This window comes from Ursus arctos, unplaced genomic scaffold (assembly GCF_023065955.2).
Source record: "Ursus arctos isolate Adak ecotype North America unplaced genomic scaffold, UrsArc2.0 scaffold_19, whole genome shotgun sequence".
Lineage (NCBI taxonomy): Eukaryota > Metazoa > Chordata > Mammalia > Carnivora > Ursidae > Ursus > Ursus arctos.
This window is the reverse complement of record NW_026622863.1, coordinates 56,703,907-56,730,880: the sequence shown is the minus strand read 5'-3', so window position 1 is coordinate 56,730,880 and position 26,974 is coordinate 56,703,907. Positions and strand designations below refer to the sequence as shown.

The 26,974-nt window shown below is 45.4% G+C and overlaps 1 protein-coding gene across 2 annotated transcripts; it reads right to left on the bottom strand.

Annotated features, from left to right (window-relative positions):
• Window positions 1–1,088: 1,088 nt before the first annotated feature.
• Window positions 1,089–6,171, bottom strand: LOC113247268 (sialic acid-binding Ig-like lectin 14). 2 transcript variants are annotated; one of them, XM_026488243.4, is made up of 7 exons: window positions 6,086–6,171; window positions 5,620–6,003; window positions 5,113–5,394; window positions 4,886–4,933; window positions 2,664–2,915; window positions 2,419–2,554; window positions 1,089–2,284 (listed from the first exon to the last, which is right to left on the bottom strand). In XM_026488243.4, exons 1-7 carry the CDS (start codon window positions 6,120–6,122, stop codon window positions 2,110–2,112), a joined length of 1,314 nt encoding a protein of 437 aa, XP_026344028.1. In that variant the 5' UTR covers window positions 6,123–6,171; the 3' UTR covers window positions 1,089–2,109. The 2 variants fall into 2 exon arrangements, with proteins under 2 accessions (XP_026344028.1, XP_026344032.1); XM_026488247.4 differs by lacking the exon at window positions 2,419–2,554 and having other exon boundaries at window positions 2,159–2,284.
• Between the last annotated feature and the right edge of the window lie 20,803 nt (window positions 6,172–26,974).

The window sequence follows — 26,974 nt, the reverse complement described above, 5'->3', positions numbered from 1 at the left end:
GGATAAAGAAGATGTGATATCTATAGACAATGGAATATGACTCAGCCATCCAAAAATGAAATCTTGCCATTTGCAACGACGTGGATGGAACTGGAGAGTGTTATGCTAAGTGAAATAAGTCAATCAGAGAAAGACAATTATCATATGATCTCTGTGGCATTTAAGAAGTAAAACAGAGCATCATAGGGGAAGAGAGGGAAAAATAAAACTAGACTAAATCAGAGAGGGTGACAAACCATAAGAGACTCTTAACTCTAGGAACCAAACAGCGTTGCTGGAGGGGAGGGGGGCGGGGGGATGGGCAGTAAGGAGGGCACGATGCCATTTACACTGAGCACTGGGTGCCATTTACAACTGATGAATCACTGACCTCTACCTCTGAAACTAATAATACATTATACGTTAATTAATTGGATTTAAATAAATAAAAAAATAAAGCAAAAACAATACCAAAACCACAAGTGAATTATTGATACACATAACGACATGGATAAATCTGAAAAATGTAAAACTGGGAGAAAGAAGTCAGACCCTAAAGCATATGTAATATTTGAGTCCACTTACAGAGCGCAGAACAACTGGCAATATGGCTCCGTACCAACAGAAAAGAGGGAATGGCATGCGTGTGACTCTGTTGACTTGAAAGAGCCAAGACAAAACCCAACACCTTCAGCGTGGCACTCAAGGCTCCAAAATTTCTGACCCTGCCTTCTCTCCCACCGTGATCATGTCTCTGGTGCCCCCGGTCCTCCCTGCCAAGTTACAGGTGGTCTCAATTCTTGGCACATCTCTGGAGCTGGCCGCCCGCTGCCCACCCTTCCCCCCTCAATGCTGGGACCTGACCTCCAGGGGTAAAGGGAAAGAATCTGTACGTTGAACTGGGTGGTGGAAGCAAGAGTTTGCACATAGGTAAACATTCATCTGGTGGCACTCCTTAGATCTGATTATTTAATCAATTTAAGTTAGACCTCCAAACACAAGGAATAAATAAAAAGTCATCTTCGGAACATGTTCCACAAAAAGGATAGAAGATTAAGACGTAATTCTTCTCTAGAAACTTCCACAGAGACATTAAACAATAAAATCAATTTTTATGTTGCATTTTTAATAAAACGTTTATTTATAAGTAAGTGTGATGTTCTGTAGTAATTATTATGAGGTAGGTGTCTTTCATCTGGGAAGGAAAAGCTGTATTCGTGACTCTGACCAGAAACTCAGGGTTAAGCAGGTAACTTTTGGGTCAGGGGAAGTGAGCCTGGGGAACTCCTTTCTAAGGGCAGGGCTGGGGACGGAGAAGAGGAAGGTGCGAGGGGTGGGGTGGGCAACTCCAGCAAGGAAAGGCAAGCTGAGCAGATGGAGACTGGCGTAGGCAGAAACCAGGGGACATCAGTGGAGGTGTGTATTAGTCAGATTTTTTATTTCCTTTATCTTAAAAAGCTTGCCGTCTGGGGAGAGACGGCGCCTCCCAGGGCCAGCCAGCTCTTAAATATGGCACAGTGCTCTGCCAGGAGCCCACCTTTCAGACCAAACCAACCAATTCCCAGCCCGTGTCCCCCAGACACTCCCTTTCTAAAAAGATTTTATGTATTTGAGAGAAAGAGAGAGAGAGACAGAGAGAGCGCACAAGCAGGGGGGAGGGGCAGGGGAGAGGGAGAAGCAGACTCCCCGCTGAGCAGGGAGCCGGATGGGGGGCTCGATCCCAGGACCCCGGGATCATGACCTGAGCTGAAGGCAGCTGCTTAACCAACGGGGCCGCCCAGGCGCCCCCAAACACCATTTTTCTCTAAGCACACAGCAGGCCACCCTCGCCCCTGCCTGAAATCACCGAAGACAGGTACCAGACAACTAGAACCACCCCTATAGGCCAAGGCCCCCACAGAATTACTCCAACTAGCTGATCCTGAGCGGCACTTCTGGCCTTGCCTTTCCCACGCAAACCCCAGGCAAGGCTCTTGCGAGGCTTCCCCTGCACCCGCTTCTGCCTCCCAACCAAAACGTGGTGCTCCTTCCCCCTGTGGCCCCGCATGGCGTGGCATGCCACGTTTCCTTGGGAAAGTAGTAACTTTCTGATGCCGTTGGCCTCTCCACGTCATCGCTCATTCACCTCCCCTAATTAAACTCCTGGGGGTACAACTGAGGTTTGAGTTGAGGGGTTCCAGGAGGAAGCTGGCCATGACGTCCCCGATTTGTCCCCCTGGGCTTCAGGTCCACACCACAGTCCCGTGTTGAGGAGGAGGGAGGCTCGGTCAGGACTCTCAGCCTCGCTCCCTGGAGGCCTCCACACCTGCGGAACCAACACGGGTCTCCGATCAGAGAGCCGCCGCTCCAGTTCTAACTCCAGGCAGGGTGGGACCGCTCAGCCCCCCCGGAACTCAGACCCGTCACCAGCCTTCCCTGCAGAGGGACAGGCCCGCTCACCGGCTGTAGTAGACCCAGCCGAGGCCATAGGTGAGGAGGAAGCCAGCCCCCATGAGGGCCCCTCGGATCAGGGTGAGGATTAGAGGCCAGGAGCCCTCCTGCTTCTCAGTCACACAGTTGCAGGCAGAGGGGCTTCCTGCGGAAGGGGGCACAGGGGAGGAAGTTCTGTCCCCAGAGCCCAGTCCCTTCCACACCCCCAAACACCGGACCAGGCAGTCCACCCCCAGAACCTGTGTACAACTCACTCTGCACAGAGAGGCTGAAGGAAACGTGCTGGGAGCCCAGCGGGTGCTGAGCCCGGCAGGTGAATTCCCCTTCATCTTCCACCCCTGCATGGGGCAGCTCCAGGACCCCTGAGGGCTGGGACGGGCTCAGGGCTTTTCCCTCCCGGGACCAGCTCAGCCTGGCAGGGGGGTTGCTGTCAGCCGTGCACACCAGGCGCAGGGACTGGCCCTCCAGGACAGGCAGTGATGTCCCGTTGTTCAGCGTCTTCGGGCCTGGGTAAGAGAGTCACCACAAAGTGGGCGGAGCCGAGAGATCCATCTCTCCCTCACCCTTCCTGGAGAGCCCCAAGTGCAAAGACAGGGCCATGCGACAAGGGCTAAGGGGGAGGCTAATCGGGGCTGAAGGCTCAATGACCCTGGTGGTCAAGTCGGGCCACCAGAAAGAAAGGGGCTGAGCTGAGGTGAGAAGGGCGAGTGGTGGGCGGGCAGCTCTGGTGGAGATGTGCCAAGAATTGAGACCGTCTGGCAGATGACCTGTAACTTGGCAGGGAAGACTGGAAGCACCAGAGACATGATCACGGTGGGAGGGAAGGCAGGGTCAGAAATTTGAGAGCTTTGAGGGCTGGGCTGAGGGCATTGGGCTTTGCCGTGAGGTTACCGGGAAGCAGGAAGGGCTATGAGTAGGGGAAATGCAGAATCAGCGCTGGGTCTAGAAAGATCCTGCTGGGGCCAAGGGGGGCCTGCACCAGAGAGATTAAACAGGAGGCAGGGAGGCTGGGGAGAAGGCTGAGGCAACGGTCCAGGGTCCAGGATAAGATGGGAGCTGGTGGGGCCAAAGGCAAGAAGAAAGAAATGATTGGGGAAATGAAGTTCTCAAGACTTGCCGACCCATGGGGTGCAGCTGGTGAGAAGGGGAGCTATCTAGCGTGGTGTCCAGACCTCCCGCCCCCGCCCCGGGGCTAAGTAGCAGACAGACAGGCATCAGCGAGAGGCAGCTACATGTCTGATCTGCGGCCAGCTAGAGAGTTGTGGGAGGCAGCAGGATAGGGTCAGAATAGGGATGGGGTCACAGGTGGAGACATGCCCAGGAAAGTGGACACAGAGAGCAACAGGGGTCCAGGGTGGAGCTTCAGGGATTGGGAACATCGAAGGGTCCTACAGAAAATGACTAGATCAGCGATGAAAGAGTGCAGACAGAAATTCAAGTGCAGGGAGCAGAACCTGGAGTAGCCAAAATCGCCCAGACAGAGGTCGGAAAGGGGGCTGCCAGGGGCTGGGGGAGGGGCTGGGGAGTCAGTGCATGATGGGCATAGAGTTTCGGTTCTGCAAGATGGAGAGAGCTCTGCAGACCGGTTGCAACACTGTGAAAGCCTTCAACACGGCGGAGCTCTAGCCTTAAGCAAGATAGTAAGTTGCAAGTTGTGTCTTTTTTACTACAATTACACATAAATTCTAGGGCGCCTGGGTGGCTCAGGCGGTTAAGCGTCTGCCTTCGGCTCAGGGTATGATCCCAGGGTCCTGGGATCGAGTCCTGCGTCAGGCTTCCCGCTCAGCGGGGAGCCTCCTTCTCCCTCTACCCCTTCCCCTACTTATGTGCGCTCTCTGTCTCTTAAAAATAAATAAATAAAATCTTTAAAAAAAGACTCCTTCCCCCACTCCGTCTGTCCCTCTCCCCCATCTCTCAAAGGCAAATAAATAAATCATTTAAAAAGGAAAACAACCATAAACTCTAAAGCTAATGAAAAAAGGAAGGAGGTCAAAAGGTACCAACTTCCAGCTATAAAATAAGTAAGTCGTGAGATGTAACGCGCAGTACGGTGACTATAGTTAAGAGCGCTATACTGTATATTTGAAAGTCGCTACAAGAGTAGATCTCAGATGTTCTCATCACAAGGAAAAAATGTGTAACTGTGTGTGGTGAGGGATGTTAGGTAGACTGACTGTGCTGATCCTTTTGCAATACACGCAAATGCCTAATCATTATGTCCTACACCTGAAACTAATACACCCTTCTGTCGATTAGAACTCAAAGTAAAAGATAGATAATACACCAAAACCAGAGAAAAGAAGAGGCAGCAGCTGAAAGCAATCCTGGGTCCACGATGCGAGACACTGGTGAGGTGGGTGTGGGGCAGACACAGACCCAGGGGAAGAGGAGGGGGGGTCTCATCTCCAAGCCCTGAGCCCTGACCAGGCACACCCCACTCCAGTCACAGCCCCAGGGAAGACAGGAGCTTTCCTACCTGTGCAGTTTCCCTGCACTATGTGGGTGGTCATCAACTGTGGAGCGTCTGAGGAGGAAAGATGTGGTGAGGGGCAGGGTGGGCTTTTGCCCTTTGTTCCAGGAGTCCCGTAAGTGGAAGGGATGGGCTCTCCGACTTCCTCTAATCTCCACCAGGTAAAGGATCGCAGGACTGACTCCCTTTCCCCCCGCTGCCCCGAGGGACGCAGCCTTCCCTCCAGCACTCACAGGAGACATTGAGCCTGATGGTTCTCTCCACGGTGCCCTGAGTTCCTGACAGCTGCACCTGACAGGTGAGGTTGCTGCCGTGGTCCCGCGGCCTCGGGATGAGGGTCAGCACCGAGGACCTGAGAGTCCCGGGGTCCAGTGAGTCAAGAGCACCCCCCACCCAGGAGAAGAAGGCGAGAGATCTTCCTTCTTCGCAGGATCCTGGCAGACTGCAGGTCAGGTTTGTGGGACGGCCAGACTTGAGGGGCTCCAGAAAGTGGATGTCGGGTTTCTGTGTCAGGGCTGAGGAGGAGAGAGGAAGGTGCCTGGGCCCCAGGGAGGTGGGGACCCAGAGTGTGACCCTGAGAGGGACCAGGGCCTCAGGGCACAAGCTGACCCCGGGCCCCCACATCTCTTCCCACCATCCCAGCCCCAAGACCTGGAGCAGGGAATGTTCCAGTGTCCTGTTCCTGTTCTAAGAGGGGGGTCTCCACGTCCCAGAACCCTCTCCTGGGGCCCCTGCCGTACCTGTCACCTGCAGGGTCAGCCGCTTATCTTCGTAAGTATATTTCCTGTAGTCTCCTGTATCCACTTGGAACTCGTAGGCTCCCTGGTCGCTCCTCCTGGCCTCTCTGATTCTCAGGGAGCAGTTGTTGTCCCAGGAGTTCCCAACGAGGAGGAATCGGCCCTGGGTCTCTGTCTTCACAGCTTTCCTTCGGTCATTTGTAGCCACAGGATAACGTCTGTATGAGCTGTCCCCAACCCGGAACCAGTTCATGTAGGGCATCCCAGGGGGAGACCACGAGCTCCAGGGGTAGGAGAAGGAGCAGGGCACCTGGACACACAGACCCTCCTGCACCATCACCAGGTCCTGCACTCGGAGTTCGTACCCTGGATCCTCCTGCAGGGACCCTGCAGGGACACGGGGGCTCAGCTGTGGCTCCAGCCCCCTCCCACCTTCACCCGGCCAGCCCCCCTCCCTCGGCCCACTTACCCCCCCACAGCAGGGGCAGCAGCAGCAGGGGCACCATGTCTGCTCCGGCCAGGGCAGGAGCCCGTGTTCAGGTCCCTCTGGCAGGGAAGGAAATGGCCCAAACTGGGGGGTGAGGCCAAGGAAGCCCCGACAGGAAGCTGTGGGTGACAGAGCTGTGGTCACCACAGAAGGGGAACCTGGACAGCAGGGGCCATGTGGGGGGGGGGAGGTGAAGTCGGGGCTGAGAAATCATCCTGTCATTAGCAGAGAGGGCAGAAGCATCTCTGGGCTGGGGGTCCAGACCCCCCTTCATGCTCTCATTCATCTATTAGTCATGGGAACACAGACAAGCCGAGTGAGGGGAAAGGAAGTTGACTGCAGAAGCCACAACATGGAGACATAAGGGACCTGCTTGAACAGAAAAGGAAGTTTCCCCATAGCATTTCCAAGGAAGGAAGAAGCTGGACGGGACAACTGACAGGCCCAGGGGGACATGGACTGAGGGAGAAGACTCCGTCCCAGCCTGAGGGTCCAGAAACCCTCTGAGGGCACCCGGGTGGGTGTGAGAACACTAACACAACAAGTTTGCAGGGTCAGATCTGCAGTTCCAAGCCTCAATCCAACCCATACATCTTATAGCCCTGGGAAAGCCTGTCCCCACACCCACAGCCTCCCCTATATTCCTGGGCTCCCCAGGGGCTCCCCCATGGCTCTGTCTTCCTGTGCTGTTATTTCATTGTTGGTTAGTTGGTTGGTCTTTTGACTGTCCAGATCCTGGTTTTTATCTAAAAGCAGCATCTTCCTCTATGTGGAAAACCCAAAAGACCACCCCAAAATTGCTAGAACTCATATAGGAAATCAGCAAAGTGGCAGGATATAAAATCAATACACAGAAATTAGTCGCATATGTATACACCGAGACAGAAGCAAGAGAAATTAAGGAGTCAATCCCATTTACAATTGTACCCAAAACCATAAGATAACTAGGAATAAACCTAACCAAAGAGGCAAAGGATCTATACTCAGGAAACTATAGAGCAATCATGAAAGAAATTGAGGAAGACACACAAAAAAAGGAAAAACGTTCTATGCTCATGGATTAGAAGAACAAATACTGTTGAAATGTCTATGCTACCCAGAGCAATCTATACATTCATTGAAATCCCTATTAAAATACCGTCAACTTTTTTCACAGAGCTGGAACAAATAATCCTAAAATTTGTATGGAACCAGAAAAGACCCCAAAGAGCCAAAGGAATGTTGAAAAAGAAAACCAAAGCTGGGGCATCACAACTGCGGACTTCAAGCTCTATAACAAAGCTGAAATCATCAAGACAGTGTGGTACTGGCACAAAAACAGACACATAGAGCAATGGAACCAAATAAAGCACCCAGAAATGGACTCTCAACTCTGTGGTCAACTACTCTTCGACAAAGCAGGAAAGAATATCCAACGGAAAAAAGACTGTCTCTGCAACAAATGGTATTGGGAAAATTGAACAGCCGCATGCAGAATAATGAAATTGGACCATTTCCTTACACCATATACAATAGACTCAAAATGGATGAAAGACATAAATGGGAGACAGGAATCCGTCAAAATCCTAGAGGAGAACACAGGCGGCAGCAGCCTCTGTGACCTCGGCCGCAGCAACTTCTTGCCCGACACGTCTCCAAAGGCAAGGGAAACAAAGGTAAAAATGAACTATTGGGGCTGCATCAAGATAAAAAGCTTTTGCACAGCAAAGGAAACAGTTGACACAACCAAAAGACAGCAGACAGAGTGGGAGAAGATATTTGCAAATGACATATCAGATAGAAGGCTAGTATCCATAATAAAGAACTTATCAAACTCAACACGCAAAGAACAAAGAATCCAATCAAGAAATGGGCAGAAGACATGAACAGACACTTCTCCAAAGAAGACGTACAAATGGCCAACAGACACATGAAGAAGTGCTCATCACTCGGCATCAGGGAAATACAAATCAAAACCACAGTGAGATACCACCTCAGTCAGAATGGCTAAAATTCACAAGTCAGGAAGTGACAGATGTTGGCGAGGATGCAGAGAAAGGGGAACCCTTCTACACTGTTGGGGGGAATGCAAGCTGGTGCAGCCACTCTGGAAAACAGGATGGAAGTTCCTCAAAAGGTTGAAAATAGAGCTACCCTACCACCCAACAGTTGCACTATTGGGTACTTACCCCAAAGATATGGATGTAGTGATCCGAAGGGGCCCCTGCACCCCAATGTTCATAGCAGCAATGTCCACGATAGCCAAACTGTGGAAAGAGCCTCGATGTCCATCGACAGATGAATGGATAAAGAAGATGTGATATCTATAGACAATGGAATACTAATCAGCCATCCAAAAATGAAAACTTGCCATTTGCAACATGTGGACGGAACTAGAGGGTATTATGCTAAGTGAGATAAGTGAATTAGAGAAAGACAATTATCATATGATCTCGCTGATATGTGGCATTTAAGAAACAAAACAGAGAATCATAGGGGAAGAGAGGAAAAAATAAAACAAGACGAAATCAGAGAGGGAGACAAACCATAAGAGACTCCTAAGCATAGGAAACAAACTGAGGGCTGCTGGAGGGGAGGTGGCTGGGGGGAGGTGGCTGGGGGGATGGGGTAACTGGGTGAGGGACATTAAGGAAGGCAGGTGATGTAATGAGCACTGGGTGTTATATAAGACTGCTGAATCACTGACCTCCACCTCTGAAACCAGTAATACATTATATGTTAACTGAGTTTAAATAAAAATAAATTTATTTTTAAAAATTAAAGCAGGATCTTGGGGTGCCTGGGTGACTCAGTCGGTTGGGCATCCGATTCTTGGTTTTGGCTCCAGTCATTATCTCAGGGTCATGGCATCAAGCACCATGTCGGGCTCCTTGCTCAGTGGGGAGTCAGCTTGAGATTCTCTCCCTCTCCCTCTGCCCTTCCCCCTGCTCGCACGTGTGCACACGCACTCTCTCTAAAATAAACAAATAAATCTTTAAAAAATAATAAAAATAAAAGCAGCATCTTGATTTCCTTTTGGAGGACGGCCATCCTCCCATCATCAACTCCAGTCCCTGCTCCAGGGGTGAATCTGTGAACCGACACTGACCAGTTGGCTTACTTCATCACTGATAACACCTGTGGTCAATTTATCAGCACCTGGATGAGCCTATATCCATTTTTCTCTAAAGAGTTTCCAGGACTTTTGCTATGCATTTGGGAGAAATAGCTGTTCTCTTTCCCCTGGGGTCTTTGAATGGGGAAGATTCAAGCCCGGAGCTGTCAGAGCCCAATACCCGGCTCGAACCTGCCTGAGAACAAAGCCCACAGAGGAAAGCAGAGTTACAGCGGTAGCACACTTTTAAAAAGGCTTTCAGTGACGTTGACCAAGCTCTAGAACCCTCTGTGCCAGAAGCCAGCATATTTCAAAACTTTTCAGCTAACAGAGTGTGATACTGTGATTTATACTAAGAAATATATATTTGGTCATCGCCCCAGTTCCTGGCACAACATCCTTAAATCCTTGAATTTCCTAAGCGATGAGAGGGGATAAAAGTGCCTTTTGCTCTGCTGACGAGGTGACTTGGGAAGCACCTAAGGGTGGGGGACGGTTGCCAGGGGAAACAACGATGCTATTAGAATGTTGGGACGTTCAGTCCCAGCCCCTGACTTCAGGGAGGGGAGAGGAGCTGGAGGTTGAGTTCAAATGCCGATCGCCAATGATTTAAGCACTCAAGCCTAGGTAATGAAGCTTTCATAGAAACCGAAAAGGATGAGGTCCAGAGAGAGCTTTCGGATGGGTGAGCCAGAATGCGTCCACGTGCCGCCATGCAGGGCCCCAAACTCCACAGGGACAGAAAAGTTCCTTTGTTCGGGACCTCACCCCATGTACCTTTGATCTGGCTGTTGATTGGTATCCTTCGATATCCTTTGTAATAAGTTGGTAATCTAGTGAGTAAACAGGTTTCCTGAATATGTGAGCTGTTCTAGCAAATTAACGAAACCCAAGGAGGGGCTCCTGGGAGCCTCTGATAGCCAGTGGCTCAGAAACGCAGGTGACAGCCTGGGACCTATGACTGGCATCGGACGTGGGGGAAGGGGGCAGTCTTGTGGGACTGAGCCCTTGGCCTGCGGGATCCGAGGCTGTCTCCAGGTAGCTACTGTCAGAATTCAGTTGAATTGCGGTACACCTAGCTAGTGTCAGAGAATGTCCTGAATGTGTAAAGAGAAGACCCACATGTTGGAAATTAGGAATAGAATTGTAGTGAGTTAATAGTTTTTTTTTTTTTAACATTTTATGTATTTATTTGACAGAGAGAGAGACAGCCAGCGAGAGAGGGAACACAGCAGGGGAGTGGGAGAGGAAGAAGCAGGCTCCCAGCGGAGGAGCCCGATGCGGGGCTCGATTCCAGAACGCCGGGATCACGCCCTGAGCCGAAGACAGATGCTCAGTGACTGCACCACCCAGGCGCCCCAAGATATTTCTTGAAAAATTAAAAGATCTGGTATTCTCACATGGTAGTGAACAGTGGGGGCTGTACAGGAACTGACTGCCTTTATACCACTGCACTCCCCACCATGCCCTATTGTCTCCCCGCCACTAAAGCCAAATCCAGGTGCCATTTGTTAGGTACTTTCGTTATGCTAGTCTGTTCCACTCATTTACCGAATCGCCTTGTCTGTGTAGGGATTTGATTTTGGGGAAAAGCCCTCGGCATCTGTGGTCCTGGTTTGAGGAAGTATTGACATCCTTAAAATACTGAATATTCAAATCCACGAGCATGACGCATCTCTTACTGAGGGCTTCTTTAATTTCCCTCAGGAACATGTTCAGTTTTGGGTGCAGAGGTCTTGAAATGATTTAGTTAGTTTTACTTTTAGGAATATTGTGATTGGGGGTGCTTTTTAAAACGATATTGAAAAAGTTTTAAAAAATAAAATACTATGTTTTTTATTTAATTTCCTGATATTTGCTAATACAGATATAGAAATCATTTCTGGATGTCAACTTTGGATCCAGTAATTCTACCGAATGACATATTAATTCCAGTAGTTTGCTTGACTGTTTTAGATTTTCTATGTAAATGATCTTGTTATTGGAAACAATGATGTTACTTCTTCTTTTCCAGGCACACTGCCTTTTCCCCCTGCTGCTTTGGAGCCTCCAGTCATTTCATCATAACACTGAGTAGAAGTAGTGAAAGTAGAGACCCCTGGTTGGCTCAGTCAGAAGAGGGTGCAACTCTTGGTCTTGGGGTTGTGAGTTCAAGCCCCATGTTGGGTCGGGTGTGGAGATTACTTTTAATTAAAAGAAAACCGTTTTCCCATTATTGTCCTTTACCCCACGTCTCCTAGCTCATTTTCTATACCTGCCTTTCTATTGTAGGGGTTTGCTTTTGCATCTGCAGGGAAAATAGATGCACGGTCCCATCAAGCAAAAAATTCCTCTAGCCAGAGGTTTACTCTTCATTTCTCAACAGTGGATCCTGTGCGCCCTGAGCCAGGGAGGCCATCAAAGTCCAAGCGTGCCCCCTGCTGGACAAAGTACTCCCAGCACGCTTGGCCGGTATAAATCACGGCGTGGAAAGGATTCCCGATTTACATGCCTAATTATGCTCCAACTCTCTCTTTCAACACAATTTTGACAAATAATAAAGGAGAAAAGGAAGGAGCATGAAAAAAGTATAAATAGAGGTGCCCAGCTGGGTCAGTCAGTGGAGCATGCGACTCTTGATCTTGGGGATGTGAGTTTGAGCCCCTCGTTGGGTGTAGAAATTACTTAAAAATAAAATCTTTTTTTTAAGAGTATTTTAATTTATTCACTGCATGAAGCAAAAAAAAAAAATCATAGGCTGTAGCAGCTTCCCACTTATAAGTAAATTAAAGAAAACTTATATAAGCAATGATAAGAAAACAATAAAAATGGAGCTGGTAAATCTAGGGGGAATTATGAAAGAGAAAACCATGACAATGAAAAATTAAAATGGGACTTAGAAGCAGAAAGTACAATGCTGGGCACACAGAAAGTAAAAACTAGTGGCATAGATTCCAAGTTCAGGAAAGTCACACAGGATGCAGGGGAAGAACCAAAAGGTGAAAATAGTGAAAGGTATAGTAGTGGTTCTGGAGGAAAGACGTTACTCAGAGAATTTTTAGTTCAACTCTGCTAATAACTAAAAAACTTGGGATAAATGAATGATTCTTCAAAAACATAAGTTGGAAAATCATTCTCAGGAAGAGATGAACTTGTTAAATAGATTGGTAACTGTGAAATAAACGGACAGAATCAGATTCAATTATTTTATTTTATTTTTAAAGATTTTATTATTAAGTAATCTCTGTACCGGACGTGGGGCTCGAACCCACGATCCTGAGATCAAGAGTCGCGTGCTCTTCCAATGGAGCCAGCCAGGTGCCCCATACTAAATTATTTTAAACTACCAACAGATAGACGATTCTGACTCAATGTAAACGAAAGATAAAAATAAAAACTTCCTAATTATCTGTATAGAGCCAGCACTATAAATCTAGTATGGTAAGACAAAAAGGGAAACTACAGATAAATCTCCCTAATGAATACTGATGGAAAAATTCCAAATAGATAACTAGCGTAGAAACCTCCAGTACATTAAAAAATAAAAATTAAAAAAAATATATATAGACACACCATGGCTGAAGGGAGCTCCTCAAATTCAGGTACCTTCCCCAACAAAAACCCCTTATATAAAATTATCTCTCTTTTTTTTTAAGATTTTATTTATTTATGTGACAGAGAGACAGCCAGCGAGAGAGGGAACACAGCAGGGGGAGTGGGAGAGGAAGAAGCAGGCTCCTAGCGGAGGAGCCTGATGTGGGGCTCGATCCCAGAACGCCAGGATCACGCCCTGAGCCGAAGCAGATGCTTAACAACTGCGCCACCCAGGTGCCCCAAGATTATCTCCTTAATTTAGAAATCTACTTGGGGAGGCACTTGGGTGGTGCAATCATTAAGCGTCTGCATCGGCTCAGGGCATGATTCCAGGGATCAAGCCCCACATCGGGCTCCCTGCTCCGCTGGGAGCCTGCTTCTTCCTCTCCCACTCCCCCTGCTTGTGTGCCCTCTCTCTCTGTCAAATAAATAAATAAAATCTTGAGAGAAAGAAAAAAGAAAGAAAGAAAGAAAGAAAGAAAGAAAGAAAGAAGAAAGAAAGAGAAAGAAAGAAAGAAAGAAAGAAAGAAAGAAAGAAAGAAAGAAAGAAAGAAGAAAGAGAAAGAAAGAAAGAAAGAAAGAAAGAAAGAAAGAAAGAAAGAAAGAAAGAAAGGGAAAGAAAGAGAAATAAAGATCTACGTGGGGCACCTGGCTGGCTCAGAGGGAAGAGCACATGACTTGATCTCAGGGTCATGAGTTCAAGCACCACACTGGGTGTAGACATTACTAAAAATAACAAACTTAAAAAAAAAATCTTTAGAATTCTATTTACCTACCTATCTGTCAGGTCACATAAAAAGAAAAGCAAGTTAAATGCTTCCTTACAAAACACTGCATTGGCCTAGTCCAAGGCCTACTCCTTGTGGATGAGGACAACAAAGGCAGAAGGAAATATAGAGGGCCGCCTGGGTGGCTCAGTCAGTTAAGTGTCCGCCTTCTGCTCCGGCCATGATCTCAGGGTCCTGGGATCGAGTCCTGTGTCTCGCTCCGTGCTCAGCGTGGAGTCTGCTTGAGATTCTCTCTCTCTGTCTCTCTAAAATAAATAAATGGAATCTTTAAAAGAAAAATAAATACCGTGGGGTGCCTGGGTGGCGCATTCGTTAAGCGTCTGCCTTTAGCTCAGGGCGTGATCCCGGCGTTATGGGATCGAGCCCCACATTGGGCTCCTCCACTGGGAGCCTGCTTCTTCCTCTCCCACTCCCCCTGCTTGTGTTCCCTCTCTCGCTGGCTGTCTCTCTCTGTTAAATAAATAACATCTTTAAAAATAAATAAATAAATAAATAAATAAATAAATAAATAAATAAATAAATAATGTGCAGCCCATTGACAAACACTTGAGGCAGGGAGAGTATGCCATCCCTCCAGGAACTCCCAACTGCCTTCACGTTAATACTTTGCTAGAAGCAAAAAGCAACCTTGGCTCGACAATAGCTAGGCCTCCAGATCGTGTTAAGTCTTTCACCTATGAAAATCCTTTTGGAAACTTGCTTTATCTTTGCCCCTTCCAACTTAAAAGTATATAATCAGGGGCGCCTGGGTGGTTCAGTCTGTTAATCATCTGACTCCCGATTTTGGCTCAATCATGATCAAAGGGTCATGAAATCGAGCCCTGCCTCAGGCTCCACTGGGTGTGACTCTTGAGAGTCTCTCTCCCTCTGCCACTGCCCCGCTCGCGTGCTCTCTCCCTCTCTCGCTCCCAAAATCAAATCAAATAAAAATAAAATCTTTAAAAAAAAAGTATATAATCAGTCACTCCTCACGACCCTGGGGCAGCTCCTTCTGCTCATGGGTCCCGTCCCTGTGCTTTAATAAAACCACCTATTTTTGTGCACCAAAACGTCTCAAGAATTCTTTCTTGACCATTCGCTCCTGGACACCACATAAAATCATGTCACTTGGACCACTTCTCTCTGTGACCTTTACTCATTCCCAAAGCAATTTCTTCCAGTCTGAAGTCTTTCAATACTATCAAGTATTGATAACTCCCAAACGTGTATCCTCGTTCTGGTCCCCTCCCCAAAACTCCAGACTCATCAATTTAATTGCCTGCTCTATCAAATAGGCACCTTAAACTCACCATGCCCAGGCCTTCCTCTAGATTTCTGCTCCATGCCTGCTCTTCCCACAGCCTTCCCCATCTCAGGAGACGTTAACTCCACTTTGCAGGTAATCAGGTCAAAAGCCTCAGGGTCATCCCTGTCTCCCCCCTTCTCATTCACCCTACATCCTGTCGGAAATCCTCTCAGCTCTGCATTCCAAATAGATCCAGAATTCATCTTCTCCTTTTTTCTCCTCTCCTTCCCTTCTCTTCTTTTCTCTTGCCCTTCCGAGCAGTAGGGCTCAGGTGTGACAGAGCTAGATGGGTACCCGTGCAGAGAGGTGGCCTGAAATGGAGTGTCTCAAACACAATGAGAGAGTGTCTATTCAAGAATGTCATAGAGGGGGCGCCTGGGTGGCTCCGTTGGTTGAGCGGCTGCCTTCAGCTCAGATCACGATCCCAGGGTTCTGGGATGGAGTCCCACATCGGGCTCCCTGCTCAGCGGGGAGCCTGCTTCCCCCTCTGTTTGCCTCTCCCCCTGCTTGCGTGCTCCATCTCTCTCTGACAAATAAATAAATAAAATCTTAAAAAAAAAAAAAGTCACAGAGGGACCTCAGAACCTGAGCAAGATAAGGAGGGTATTCATATGTGTTTGCTCTCTGAAATGACTCAGCAAGATGATGAGGGGGTCCTAGGTGGAGTAGGGTGGGAACATCCCAGCAGGGAAAGCAGAGCCAAGCGGGGTAAGCAGGGCAACCACACTGGAGAGGAATGGTGCCTAAGAGGGAGAGCTAGTTACCCTCAGGGGGTCTGATGAAATAAGGAAATATATTTTGGATAATGGGAAACAGATTTCTCATTTTCAGAGAAGGGATTTACATATACAGGAAAGGAGAAACTAGAGTGACCCACGTGGTATTGGATTGGAACTGGAGGTAAAGGACTGAAAGCATGGATTTCAATATTTATTTTGTAAATGAATTAATGAATGTGCTATTTCCCATGAAGTCAGGAAAAAGACAATGGCACCTGCTATCACAATGATTATTTAACATTCTAATGGTCGGGTTCTTGGTTGCGTAGGAAACCAATTCAGGTTAACTAAAAAGAAAAAAAAAAGGAATTCATTCATAGGACATGGGACTGCTGACAGTTTGGATGAGAAAGCCAAAGTACCAAGTTTAGAAAATGGGTCAGAACTCAAGGACACAACGAAAGGAGAATGGTCACCAAGTTTGCCTAGGGACAGCCTGGTTCAGTGCCAAAGCCAATGTTCAATGCCATCCAGATGGGCACTGATCCATCCTTGATGTCTTTATAAAATCTCAGTGTGAGTTCACTCAGACACCTGCATGCCGGCCGCTAGGGTTCAGGGAAAGCAAGTATCTGGCCTGTAGGTCCTTAATGGTAGGAAGTGGGACCTCACAACGGTGGAATTCCCAAACAGAGAGGGAGCGTTCAGCGGCTCAATGCAAACATGGTTCTGACCGTGCCAGCCAAATGCAGCTACAAAACAGAGCCAAGCAAGAGGTATAAACTCTGGAAAGGATATATCCTTATTTCTTGCAATTAGTGTGGTCGTGTACCAGGGAAATCCAAAATTAACTGGAAGAACGATTAGAAGCAATATGGTAACTCATTAAGGTGTCAGGTTACACCACAGTTTTTCAATTTCAGCATTATTTATATTTGGAACTGGATAATCCCTTGCTGTGGGGGGAGAGAGACGACATCGGCATGCTTAGCAGATCTCTGTCTTCCACTCAGCAGATGCCAGTAGCAACCCTCCCCCCAACTCAGGACAAACAAATGTCTCCAGACCTTGCCAGATGTCCCCAGGAGGGAGAGCAAAATTGTCCCCACTTGGATTGGGTTGTAGAATTAATTTATAAAAATGAATAACTTTCTTACATTAAAAAACAACCAATCCAAAATCATAATGGGAAAATGCTTTTTGTTCATACGTTAATTACCTTAAAATCATATTAAATCCAGCCAGAAGAACATTGTATATGGTGTGAGATACGGATCTAATTTTACTTGTTGATTCTTCATAAGATCTTGATTAGTATATTTACCTTGTATCTTGCCAAGTCAAAGAATTTGATAATGAGTTCTGTTTCTCTGTAAGTTCTCTTGGGTTTTCTAGGTAAAGGATAATATCGTTTGCAAAAGATGACCGTCTTGTCTTTTCATTTCTCATATTTACACTGTTTATTTCAATCTCCTGTCTAGCTGCCTTCCCAAGCATTTCAGAAGCAATTATAATTGTGTTAATAGTGAGACTGCCTTTGTTCCTGGCATAAATGGAAAGACTTTAGAATTTCACCATTATCGCTAATGACTCTTAAATTTCCTTAGCAGTTGGGATGGCTGTACTCTGTTGGGTTTGATGTAAATCTTTTCTAGATATTCTGAAATAGTGATTTTGACTTTTCTCTTTGGCCGACTGTCAGAGAATGTTTTTCTTCCATTTTTGCTGTGTGTGTGTGTGTGTGTGTGTGTGACTTTTACCATTTGGTGATGGATACAATGACTCATGAATTATATGGAATAGATTCTCTATGTGGCTGTAGAACACTTGAAATAGGGCTAGTTGTGACTCACTGAATATTCGATTTTATTTCACTTTAAAATTAATTAATTTTTAAAAAATTTTTAAATAATCCTTACACCCAACTCGAACTCACAACCCTGAAAGCAAGAGTTGTATGCTCTATCTACTGAGTCAGTCACACGCCCCTCACTTTAATTAATTTAAAAGTATGTAGCTGTATGTGGCTACGGGCTAGCACATGAGACGGGACAGCTCTGAAATTTTACATATTTTTATGCATTGCATCTACCCTGGCCAAGAGAGGTGAATTAAAATCTCTTAGTATAGGGGCGCCTGGGTGGCACAGCGGTTGAGCATCTGCCTTCGGCTCAGGGCGTGATCCCGGCGTTCTGGGATCGAGCCCCACATCGGGCTCCTCCGCTAGGAGCCTGCTTCTTCCTCTCCCACTCCCCTTGCTTGTGTTCCCTCTCTCGCTGGCTGTCTCTCTCTCTGTCAAATAAATAAATAAAATCTTTAAAAAAAAATCTCTTAGTATAGGTCAATATTGTGTATTTCTCCTACGTTCTGTGGTTTTTTGCTGTTTAAATTGTGATGCGATATTCTGTCATGCAGAATATTGTGACGGTTAGATCACTCTTGTGTAATACATCTTTTATCCTTATAAAGTATCTCTCTTTATCCTGTTTATGGCTTTTTGTCCTAAATTCACTTTGTCTTATATTAAAATTGAAGCCCTGCTTTCTTTTTCTTTCCGTTGGTCTCATTCGCCTTGGCCCATCTTTTCATCTGCAAACCTCCGGAGTCAATTTGTTTTAACATGTCTCTTATAGTTCTAGAAAATAGTTGGGTTTTACTGTGTGATCTGATGTGATAATTGCTTTTTTTTAAATATGTAGAATAAGCATGTTTAAATTCATTCCTATGACAGATATATTTGACCTGAGTTTTATCAGCATTTTACTGCTGTGCTTTCTGTTTTTATTGCTTCTTTTGAAATTATATTTCACAATATGGTCTGTGTTTTCTTTGCCTTGGTGTGTGTGTGTGTGTGTGTCTGTGTGTATGTGTGTGTGTGTGTCTGTGTGTGTGTGTCTGTGTGTGTGTCTGTGTGTGTGTCTCTGTGTGTGTGTCTGTGTGTATGTATGTGTGTGTCTCTGTGTGTGTGTGTGTCTCTGTGTGTGTGTGTGTGTGTGGTCTGTCTTCACTGTGAGCAACGACAAAATTAGGATCTTTCCACTTCCTCTCATCCCCTCCACACCCAACTGTAGTTGATTTTGCTGTTTTTCTTAGTTCTTCTGGATTTTACTTTTATATCTTAAAATACTCAACCTCCTATTGTTTGATCTCCTTTAATGTTTTATTTTACCCCACCTGTGAAAACTTAGGAGATACGGGTTCTTCTACCACTTTTCATCTTTCATTCTTCCCAGTTTTTGTCAGTATATTATTCTTATAGTGACTTGCAATACTTCTGTTCTGTGACAACAGCCTCCATCGTTGTCTTACTCTGAGTCCCAATGGGTAAGTAGATTAGTGTTTACTGGGTTCATCAGTTTGTAGTTGGTCTGGTACCGTTGGCTGGTTGTCCCACAGCTGTTCTCTGCCCCTTTTACTGTTCTCACCTCCTGCTGCAGAGACTGAAATGGCAAGAAGCTAGTTCTCCGCATTTATTTAAATGATCTGCAATTCACTATTTATAGACAGTTTCTTCCCCTGAAGCTCAGGAAGGTGGACACAGGCTGGCCCAGCCATATATGGTTCTTTTTTTTTTTTTTAAATAAGATTTTATTTATTTATTTGACAGAGATAGACAGCCAGCGAGAGAGGGAACACAGCAGGGGGAGTGGGAGAGGAAGAAGCAGGCTCCCAGCGGAGGAGCCTGATGTGGGGCTCGATCCCAGAACGCCGGGATCACGCCCTGAGCCAAAGGCAGACGCTTAATGACTGCGCCACCCAGGCGCCCCAGCTGTATATGGTTCTTAACAATCTATGATGACAGAGCAAGCAGGATCCTTTCTCTTTCCTGTCATTCATTCATCAAATCTCTTAGAAAAGTAATGAAGGGTGTTTGTTTATTTGTTTGTTTTCACATGGCGTAAGAATATACTATAAATCTAATGTTATCAAATTAATATTGGAATAGGAATAGAAAAATTGATCAAAGGACACAGAAAAGGATCCACAGTAGAGCCAAGTCTGCATGAGAATTTTAACTATGATAATTGTGATAGTCCTATTCAAATGAGAAAGAATAGTTTATTTAACAAACACGCTAAACAGACCTCTCTGAAAATATAAGAAAGCTGGCCTCCCATCTCAGCTCACCCATATACAAAGAGGCATGCCAGAATTAAACATTTTTTTAAAGTCGTGAAAGTATTAGAAGAAAATCAAGGCAGTTATGTGGCTGTGGAGGTAAATATCTTAAGCAGGAATAGTCACGTGGCTATATGGATATAAAAACTTCTGCCAAGGGCACTGGGGTGGCTCAGTCGGTTAAGCGTCTGCCTTTGGCTCGGGTCGTGATCCCGGAGTCCCAGGATCAAGTCCCACATGGGGCTCCCGGCTCAGCAGGGAGTCTGCCCTTCACCCTGCTTGTGCTCTCTCGCCCTCTCTCAAATAAATGGATAAAATCTTTAAAAAAAAAAAAAAACCAAAACTTTTGCCAAGAAACAGGCTCTTAACTATAGACAACAAACTGATGGTTACCAGAGGGGAGGGGTTGGGGGGTGGGTTAAATAGGCGATGGGAATTAAGGAGGGCACCTGTGATGAGCCCCAGCTGTTGTATGGAGGTGATGAATCACTAAATTCTACACCTGAAACTAATATTACACTGTCTTAACTAACTGGAATTTAAATAAAAACTTAAAAAAATAAGATAAAATAAAACTTAAAACTTAAAAAAAATAAAAGCCTTTGTACGGTAAAATGTACCAAAATCATCATCAGTGTATTAAGGGTCATGGACGGTCAATTTTTCAATACCGACGGCTGATAAAAAAAAAAAAAAATCAAGATCTATGTTCCTACAAGATGAAAAAAAAAAAGACAATCCAATAGAAAAGGGGCAAAGAATGGGAATAGAGAATTCATAGAAAAGCAAATCCAAAAAGCTAAACATGAAACAAATGCTCAAACTCACCAGGAGTTTGAAAAGTGCATTATCCGAGTAAAAACAAGACGTCACTTTAGACGGCAAAATACAAGGAATTTGAACACCCTCAGCTGGCGTGACTGAGAGGAAACAGGGCCCTGGCACGTGGAAGCAATACAGCATCATCCGTTAGCATTACAGCCACACCGTCCCGGAATCTCAGCCCTCCCCTTCCAGAGACGCGACCCCACCGAGGCAGAAGTAGGGACACGTAAGGATGAGCATAGAAGGCTGTTTATGGTAGCAAACGAAACCACGCCAAACCCGCAAAACTGGAAACAAACTGAACGTTCATCAACTGAATAATGGCTGAGGTGAACTTTGGTATACAGACACCACGGAACACAAGGCAAATAAAAAACCAAATCGAGTAAAGAAGCAGGTATGAGAATTCAGTTATCTCCCGTGAAGCCAGATTTTAAAGAGACTCGCAAAAATGTAAAACAAGATCTTTTTACGTTGATTTTTGGTTTTGAAAATGTGTTTTTCTTTTTTTTTTTATAAGATTTTTTTTAAATTTATTTATTCGACAGAGATAGAGACAGCCAGCGAAAGAGGGAACACAAGCAGGGGGAGTGGGAGAGGAAGAAGCAGGCTCCCAGCGGAGGAGCCTGATGTGGGGCTCGATCCCATAACGCCGGGATCACGCCCTGAGCTGAAGGCAGACGCTTAACTGCTGTGCCACCCAGGCGCCCCTGAAAATGTGTTTTTCATTAAATGTATTCACTGTTGTAACATGTATGGATTTATCATTGTTATTTTATTTTTAAAGATTTTATATATTTATTTGAGAGAGAGAGAGAGAGCACAAGGGCAGGGTGAGGGGCAGAGGGAGAAGCAGACTCCCTGCTGAGCAGGGAGCCTGATGTGGGGCTCGATCCCAGGGATTCTGGGATCATGACCTGAGCCTAAGGCAGACGCTTAACTGACTGAGCCATGCAGGGTCCCCTATCATTGTTATTTTAAATAAATGAATGCTTTGACAATGATCCTCATTGGGTGGGGATTATAAAGAAATTATAGGGGCGCCTGGGTAGCGCAGTCGTTAGGCGTCTGCCTTCTGCTCAGGGCGTGATCCAGGTGTTATGGGATCGAGCCCCACATCAGGCTCCTCCGCTATGAGCCTGCTGCTTCCTCTCCCACTCCCTCTCCTGTGCTCCCTCTCTCTCGCTGGCTGTCTCTTTCTGTCAAATAAATAAATAAAATCTAAAAAAGAAAAAAACAACTATAAACTTAATTAGAAAAAGAATAAGAGAGGCACCTGGGCGTCTCAGTCAGTTGAGCTGTTGAGCCTCTGACGCTTGATTTCAGCTCAGGTCTTGATGATCTCAGGAGCGTGAGATCGAGCCCCATGTCAGGCTCCGAGCTGGGCATGGGTCCAGCTTAACGTTCTCTCTCCCTCTGCCCATATCCCCTCCAAAAAATAATAAAAAATTTTGTTAAAAACTAAAAAGAATTGGAGAGGCGCCTGGATGGCAAAAATGGTTAAGCGTCCGACTCTTGGTTTTGGCTCAGGTTGTGACCTCACAGTTATGGTATCAAACCCCTTTTCAGCTCTGCACACAGTGGGGAGTCTGCCTGAGATTCTCTCTCTCCCTCTCCCTCTGCCCTCACTCCCTTCCTCCCCCAGGCTTGCACACACACTCTCTCTCAAATAAATAAATCTTTAAAAAAGAACCAAAATAATTTTATTATTTAAAAATATATAGTAATGTTGGTAGTACTGTACCAGTGTTAATTTCTGGAGTTTTGAAATTTTTTTATTTTATTGCATAAACTGAACAGGAGATCTACCCTCTTAACGAATTTTTAAGTGTGCAATACAGTGGTGTTGACTGTAGGTCGTGCCGTACCATCTCTAAAATTCATTCATCGTGCTTCACCGAACTTGATGTCAGTTGATAGCTTTCCATTTCCTCCTCCCTCATCTTCTGGCAACGATCATTTCATTCTTTGATTTTATGAATGGACTATTTTAGATGCCTCATGTAAGTGGAATCATCCAGTATTTGTCTTTCTGTGACTGGCTTATTTCACTTAGCATCATGTCCTCCAGGTTCATGCATTTTGTTGCCTATTGCAGGATTTCCTTTCTTTTAAAGCTGAATAATATCACATCATATGTATATACCACAGGTTTTTTTCCCTTATCCATCCACATGTCAATGGACACGTAGGTTGTTTCCACATTTTGGCTACTGTTAATAACCCCGCAGTGAACATGAGAGTAAATAACTCTTTAAGATCCCGATTTCAATATTTTTGGATAAATATCTAGAAGTGAGATTGCTGGATAATGATAATTCTACTTTTAATTTTTCAAGAAAGTTCCATACTGTTTTCCTTTTTTGAAAAATGTATTTGAAGGGGCGCCTGGGTGGCACAGCGGTTAAGTGTCTGCCTTCGGCTCAGGGCGTGATCCCGGCGTTATGGGATCGAGCCCCACATCAGGCTCTTCTGCTATGAGCCTGCTTCTTCCTCTCCCACTCCCCCTGCTGTGTCCCTCTCTCGCTGGCTGTCTCTATCTCTGTCAAATAAATAAATAAAATCTTAAAAAAAAAATAAAAAAATAAAAAAAAATGTATTTGTTTATTTGAGAGAGAGTGAGAGAGCCCAAGCAGGAGGAGAGGCGGAGGGAGAGAGAGAATCTCAAGCAGACTCCCCACTGAGCATGGAGCCCTACGTGGGGCTCGATCCCAGGACCCTGAGATTATGACCTGAGCTGACATCAAGAGTCAGACGCTCAACTGACTGAGCCACACAGGTGTCCCTCCATACTGTGTTTATCAACACCTGTGCCATTTTGCATTCCTACCAATGGTATGCAAAGGTTCTAATTTCTCCACAACCTTGTCAACACTTGTTGGGTTTTTTGTTTTTTTATGATAGCCATCCTGACAGGTGTGAAGTAATAGCTCACTGTGGTTTTGATTTGCATTTCTGATGATTAGTGATGGTAAGCATTTTTTCATGCATCTATTGGCCATTGGTATGTCTTCTTTGGAGAAATGTCTATTCAATCTTTAGCTTATTTTAAAATTGAGTTATTGGGGCACCTGGGTGGCTCAGTCAGTTGAGCATCTGCCTTCGGCTCAGGTCATGATCCCAAGGTCCTGGGATCGAGCCCCACGTCGGGCTCCCTGCTCAGTGGGGAGTCTGCTTCCCCCTCTCCCTCTGCCCCTCTCAATGCTTGTTCTCTCTCTCAGATAAATAAATAAAATCTTAATAAATAAATAAATTTGAGTTATTAAGGTGGTTTGGGGTTTTTTTTGTTTGGGGTGTTTTGTTTTGTTTTGTTTTTACTCTTGAATTGTAGGAGTTCCTCATATTTTCTGGAGATTAACTCCTTATCAGATATATGGTTTGTAAATATTTTCCCCCATTCCATAAGTTGTCTTTTCACCCCGTTGATTATTTCCTTTGCTGTGCAGAAGTTTTGAGTTTGATGTAGTCCCACTTGTTTGTTTTTGTTTCTGTTGCCTGTGCTTTTGGGGTCATATCCATGAAATCATTGCCAAGACCAATATCATGAAGCTTTTCACTATGTTTTCTTCTAGGAGCTTTATAGTTTCAGGTCTTATGCTTAAGTCTTCCACTCATTTTGAATTGATTTTTGCGTAGGGTATGAGATAAAGGCCCAATTTCATTATTTGGCATGTGGATATTCAATTTCCCCGACACCATTTGTTAAAGGGATTATTCTTTCCCTGTCGTGCATTCTTGGCACCAGTTACATAAGAAGTCAACGTTAGGGAAAGTTAGAGGAGTATGTGGGAATTCTCGGTACTATTTTTGCAACTTTTCAAAACACTAAAATTAGTTCAACATAAAGAGTTAAAATTAAAACTGCATGATGGTCTAACTTTAACATTTTAACATTAGAGCATGGGAACAATGATTCTCGGCATTTTTAGCTGTTATTTCTTTTCTCTCTGTTCAGCATACTGCACAGTTCTGATACTAAATAAATGCTCACTTTGCCCGTAAAGGATCCCAAGATAGCGATCTCACCACCAGGTTATTAAGTTTTCCTTCTTCACTAAGAGAAAGTGATTACAGGAAAGGATTACTTCTTCTTCGGGAAAATTTGGTCAAAAGCGATGATGTAATTTCTTTAAAGATGAACCACAAACTGAATCTTTGCTGCTTTCTCAACAGTTTCAGATGCAGACTTAAGATTGCTGCTCTCAGCTATAGTTTTGGTGACGTATAACTTCAAGAGGCACGAAACAAATGTATTCATACACATACCATGAATAATTTTAAAGTAAACACTCTAATTGTCACATAAGTCAAGAAATGAAATATACACGATATTTCAGAATCTCCTCCATGTGTTTTTCTCAATAACTCCTCGTCCCTCCGGAAGCTGGCAACATTCTAACTTTTTGATAATCTTGACCTCACTCTTCTTTTTAATGGCATCCCTTACGTAGTTTTCTTTTGCCCGTTTTCGAGATTAGATATTTATCTATATGAAACAAGACTATATATTCTTCTATATCTTCTTTTCTCCAGCATTTTGTGTGTGAGAGCTGTCTACGTAGTTTTGTAGCTCTAGTCCATTTCTTGTCCTAGCTGCATAGTATTCCATTGCGTGGACGTACCACCCTTTGCTTATCCATCTGATTCTAAGTGGACATTTGGATTGCTTCCAGATTGGTACCATGACAAAAGAAGTTGCTGTGAACATTCTTTTTTTTTTTTTTTTTTTTTTATTTGACAGAGATAGAGACAGCCAGCGAGAGAGGGAACACAAGCAGGGGGAGTGGGAGAGGAAGAAGCAGGCTCATAGCAGAGGAGCCTGATGTGGGGCTCGAACCCAGAATGCCGGGATCACGCCCTGAGCCGAAGGCAGATGCTTAACGACTGAGCCACCCAGGCGCCCCCTGCTGTGAACATTCTTACATGCACATCTGGTGTAACCGTGCACGAGTACCTGTAGGGAATCAGGTCTCAGAATTTTTAGTTTCAGGACTCCTTTGCGCTATGAAAATAGAAGTATTGAGAGCCCCAAGAGCTTCTGCTTATGCAGGTTATATCTAGGAATAGTTGCCTTATTAGAAATTAAGATGGGGGTGCACGGGTGGCTCAGCCAGCTGAGTGTCCCACTCTTGATTTTGGCTCAGGTCATGATCTCAGGTATGAGATAGAACCCCGTGGCTGGCTCCAGGCTGAGTGTGAAGGCTGCTTAGTATTCTGTCTCTCCCTCTCCCTCTGCCCCTTCCCATCCCCGCTCACGTTCTCTCTCTCTCTCTCTCAGAAAATAAGTAAATAAATAATAAATAAATAAAACATAAATAGATACATAAATACATAAATAAAAATTAGAATGGAGAAAATTTCAAAAATATTTATGTGTTAATTCATTTAAAATCACATTTTAAAAGTACACGTCAGGGGCGCCTGGGTGGCTCAGCCGTTAAGCGTCTGCCTTCGGCTCAGGGCGTGAGCCCGGCGTTCTGGGATCGAGCCCCACATCAGGCTCCTCACTTCTTCCTCTCTCATTCCCCTGCTTGTGTTCCCTCTCTCACTGGCTGTCTCTCTCTCTGTCAAATAAATAAATAAAATCTTAAAAAAAAAAAGAAAGTACATGTCAACACAAATAATATATTCAATGAAAAACATCTATATCTTTTAAAACAAAAACCAATGAAAAGAGTGGCATTGTTTTACATTTTTGCAAATATTTGTAATGTCTGGCTTTGTGGAATAGATTGTGGAACTTCCGGGGCGCCTGGGTGGCACAGTGGTTGGGCGTCTGCCTTCGGCTCAGGGCGTGATCCTGGCGTTATGGGATCGAGCCCCACATCAGGCTCCTCCGCTATGAGCCTGCTTCTTCCTCTCCCACTCCCCCTGCTTGTGTTCCCTCTCTCGCTGGCTGTCTCTATCTCTGTCGAATAAATAAATAAAATCTTTAAAAAAAAAAAAAAAAAAGATTGTGGAACTTCCCAGCCTCCCTAATTGCATGAGCCAATTCCCTATAATAAATCTCTTCCTATGTATCTATACCCTATTGGCTCTGTTTCTCCAGACACCACTAACCAACAGACCCATCCTCCAAGGCTACAGGTCTCACTGTCTTCAGGTACCGCCCTCCGTTCCTTGTCCCTGATATCAGGTCAGGGGGTGGTAATAGCTCCCCACTGTTGCTTGTTCTGGATCTCTCGCCATCCCTTACTGGACCTCTTAATCCTGTCACATCTCTGTAACTATACCTCTATTAGTTTATGTTTAATTGAGCCCCTGACAGAGCATCAGTTTCCTACTGAGATTCTGACCAGTGCATCTATACCTTTCCCATGTTCTTGCTCCGGAATCATTTTCCTTTTGCGATTTAAGTACCTTCCTCCAAAGGGGGTCTAAGTTTGCTTTTCCAATTGCCCTGGTACTAGTATGGTACCACTTTGTTTAGGTTCCCTTCGTTCTGGGAGCCTGCTGAAGACTACAGCC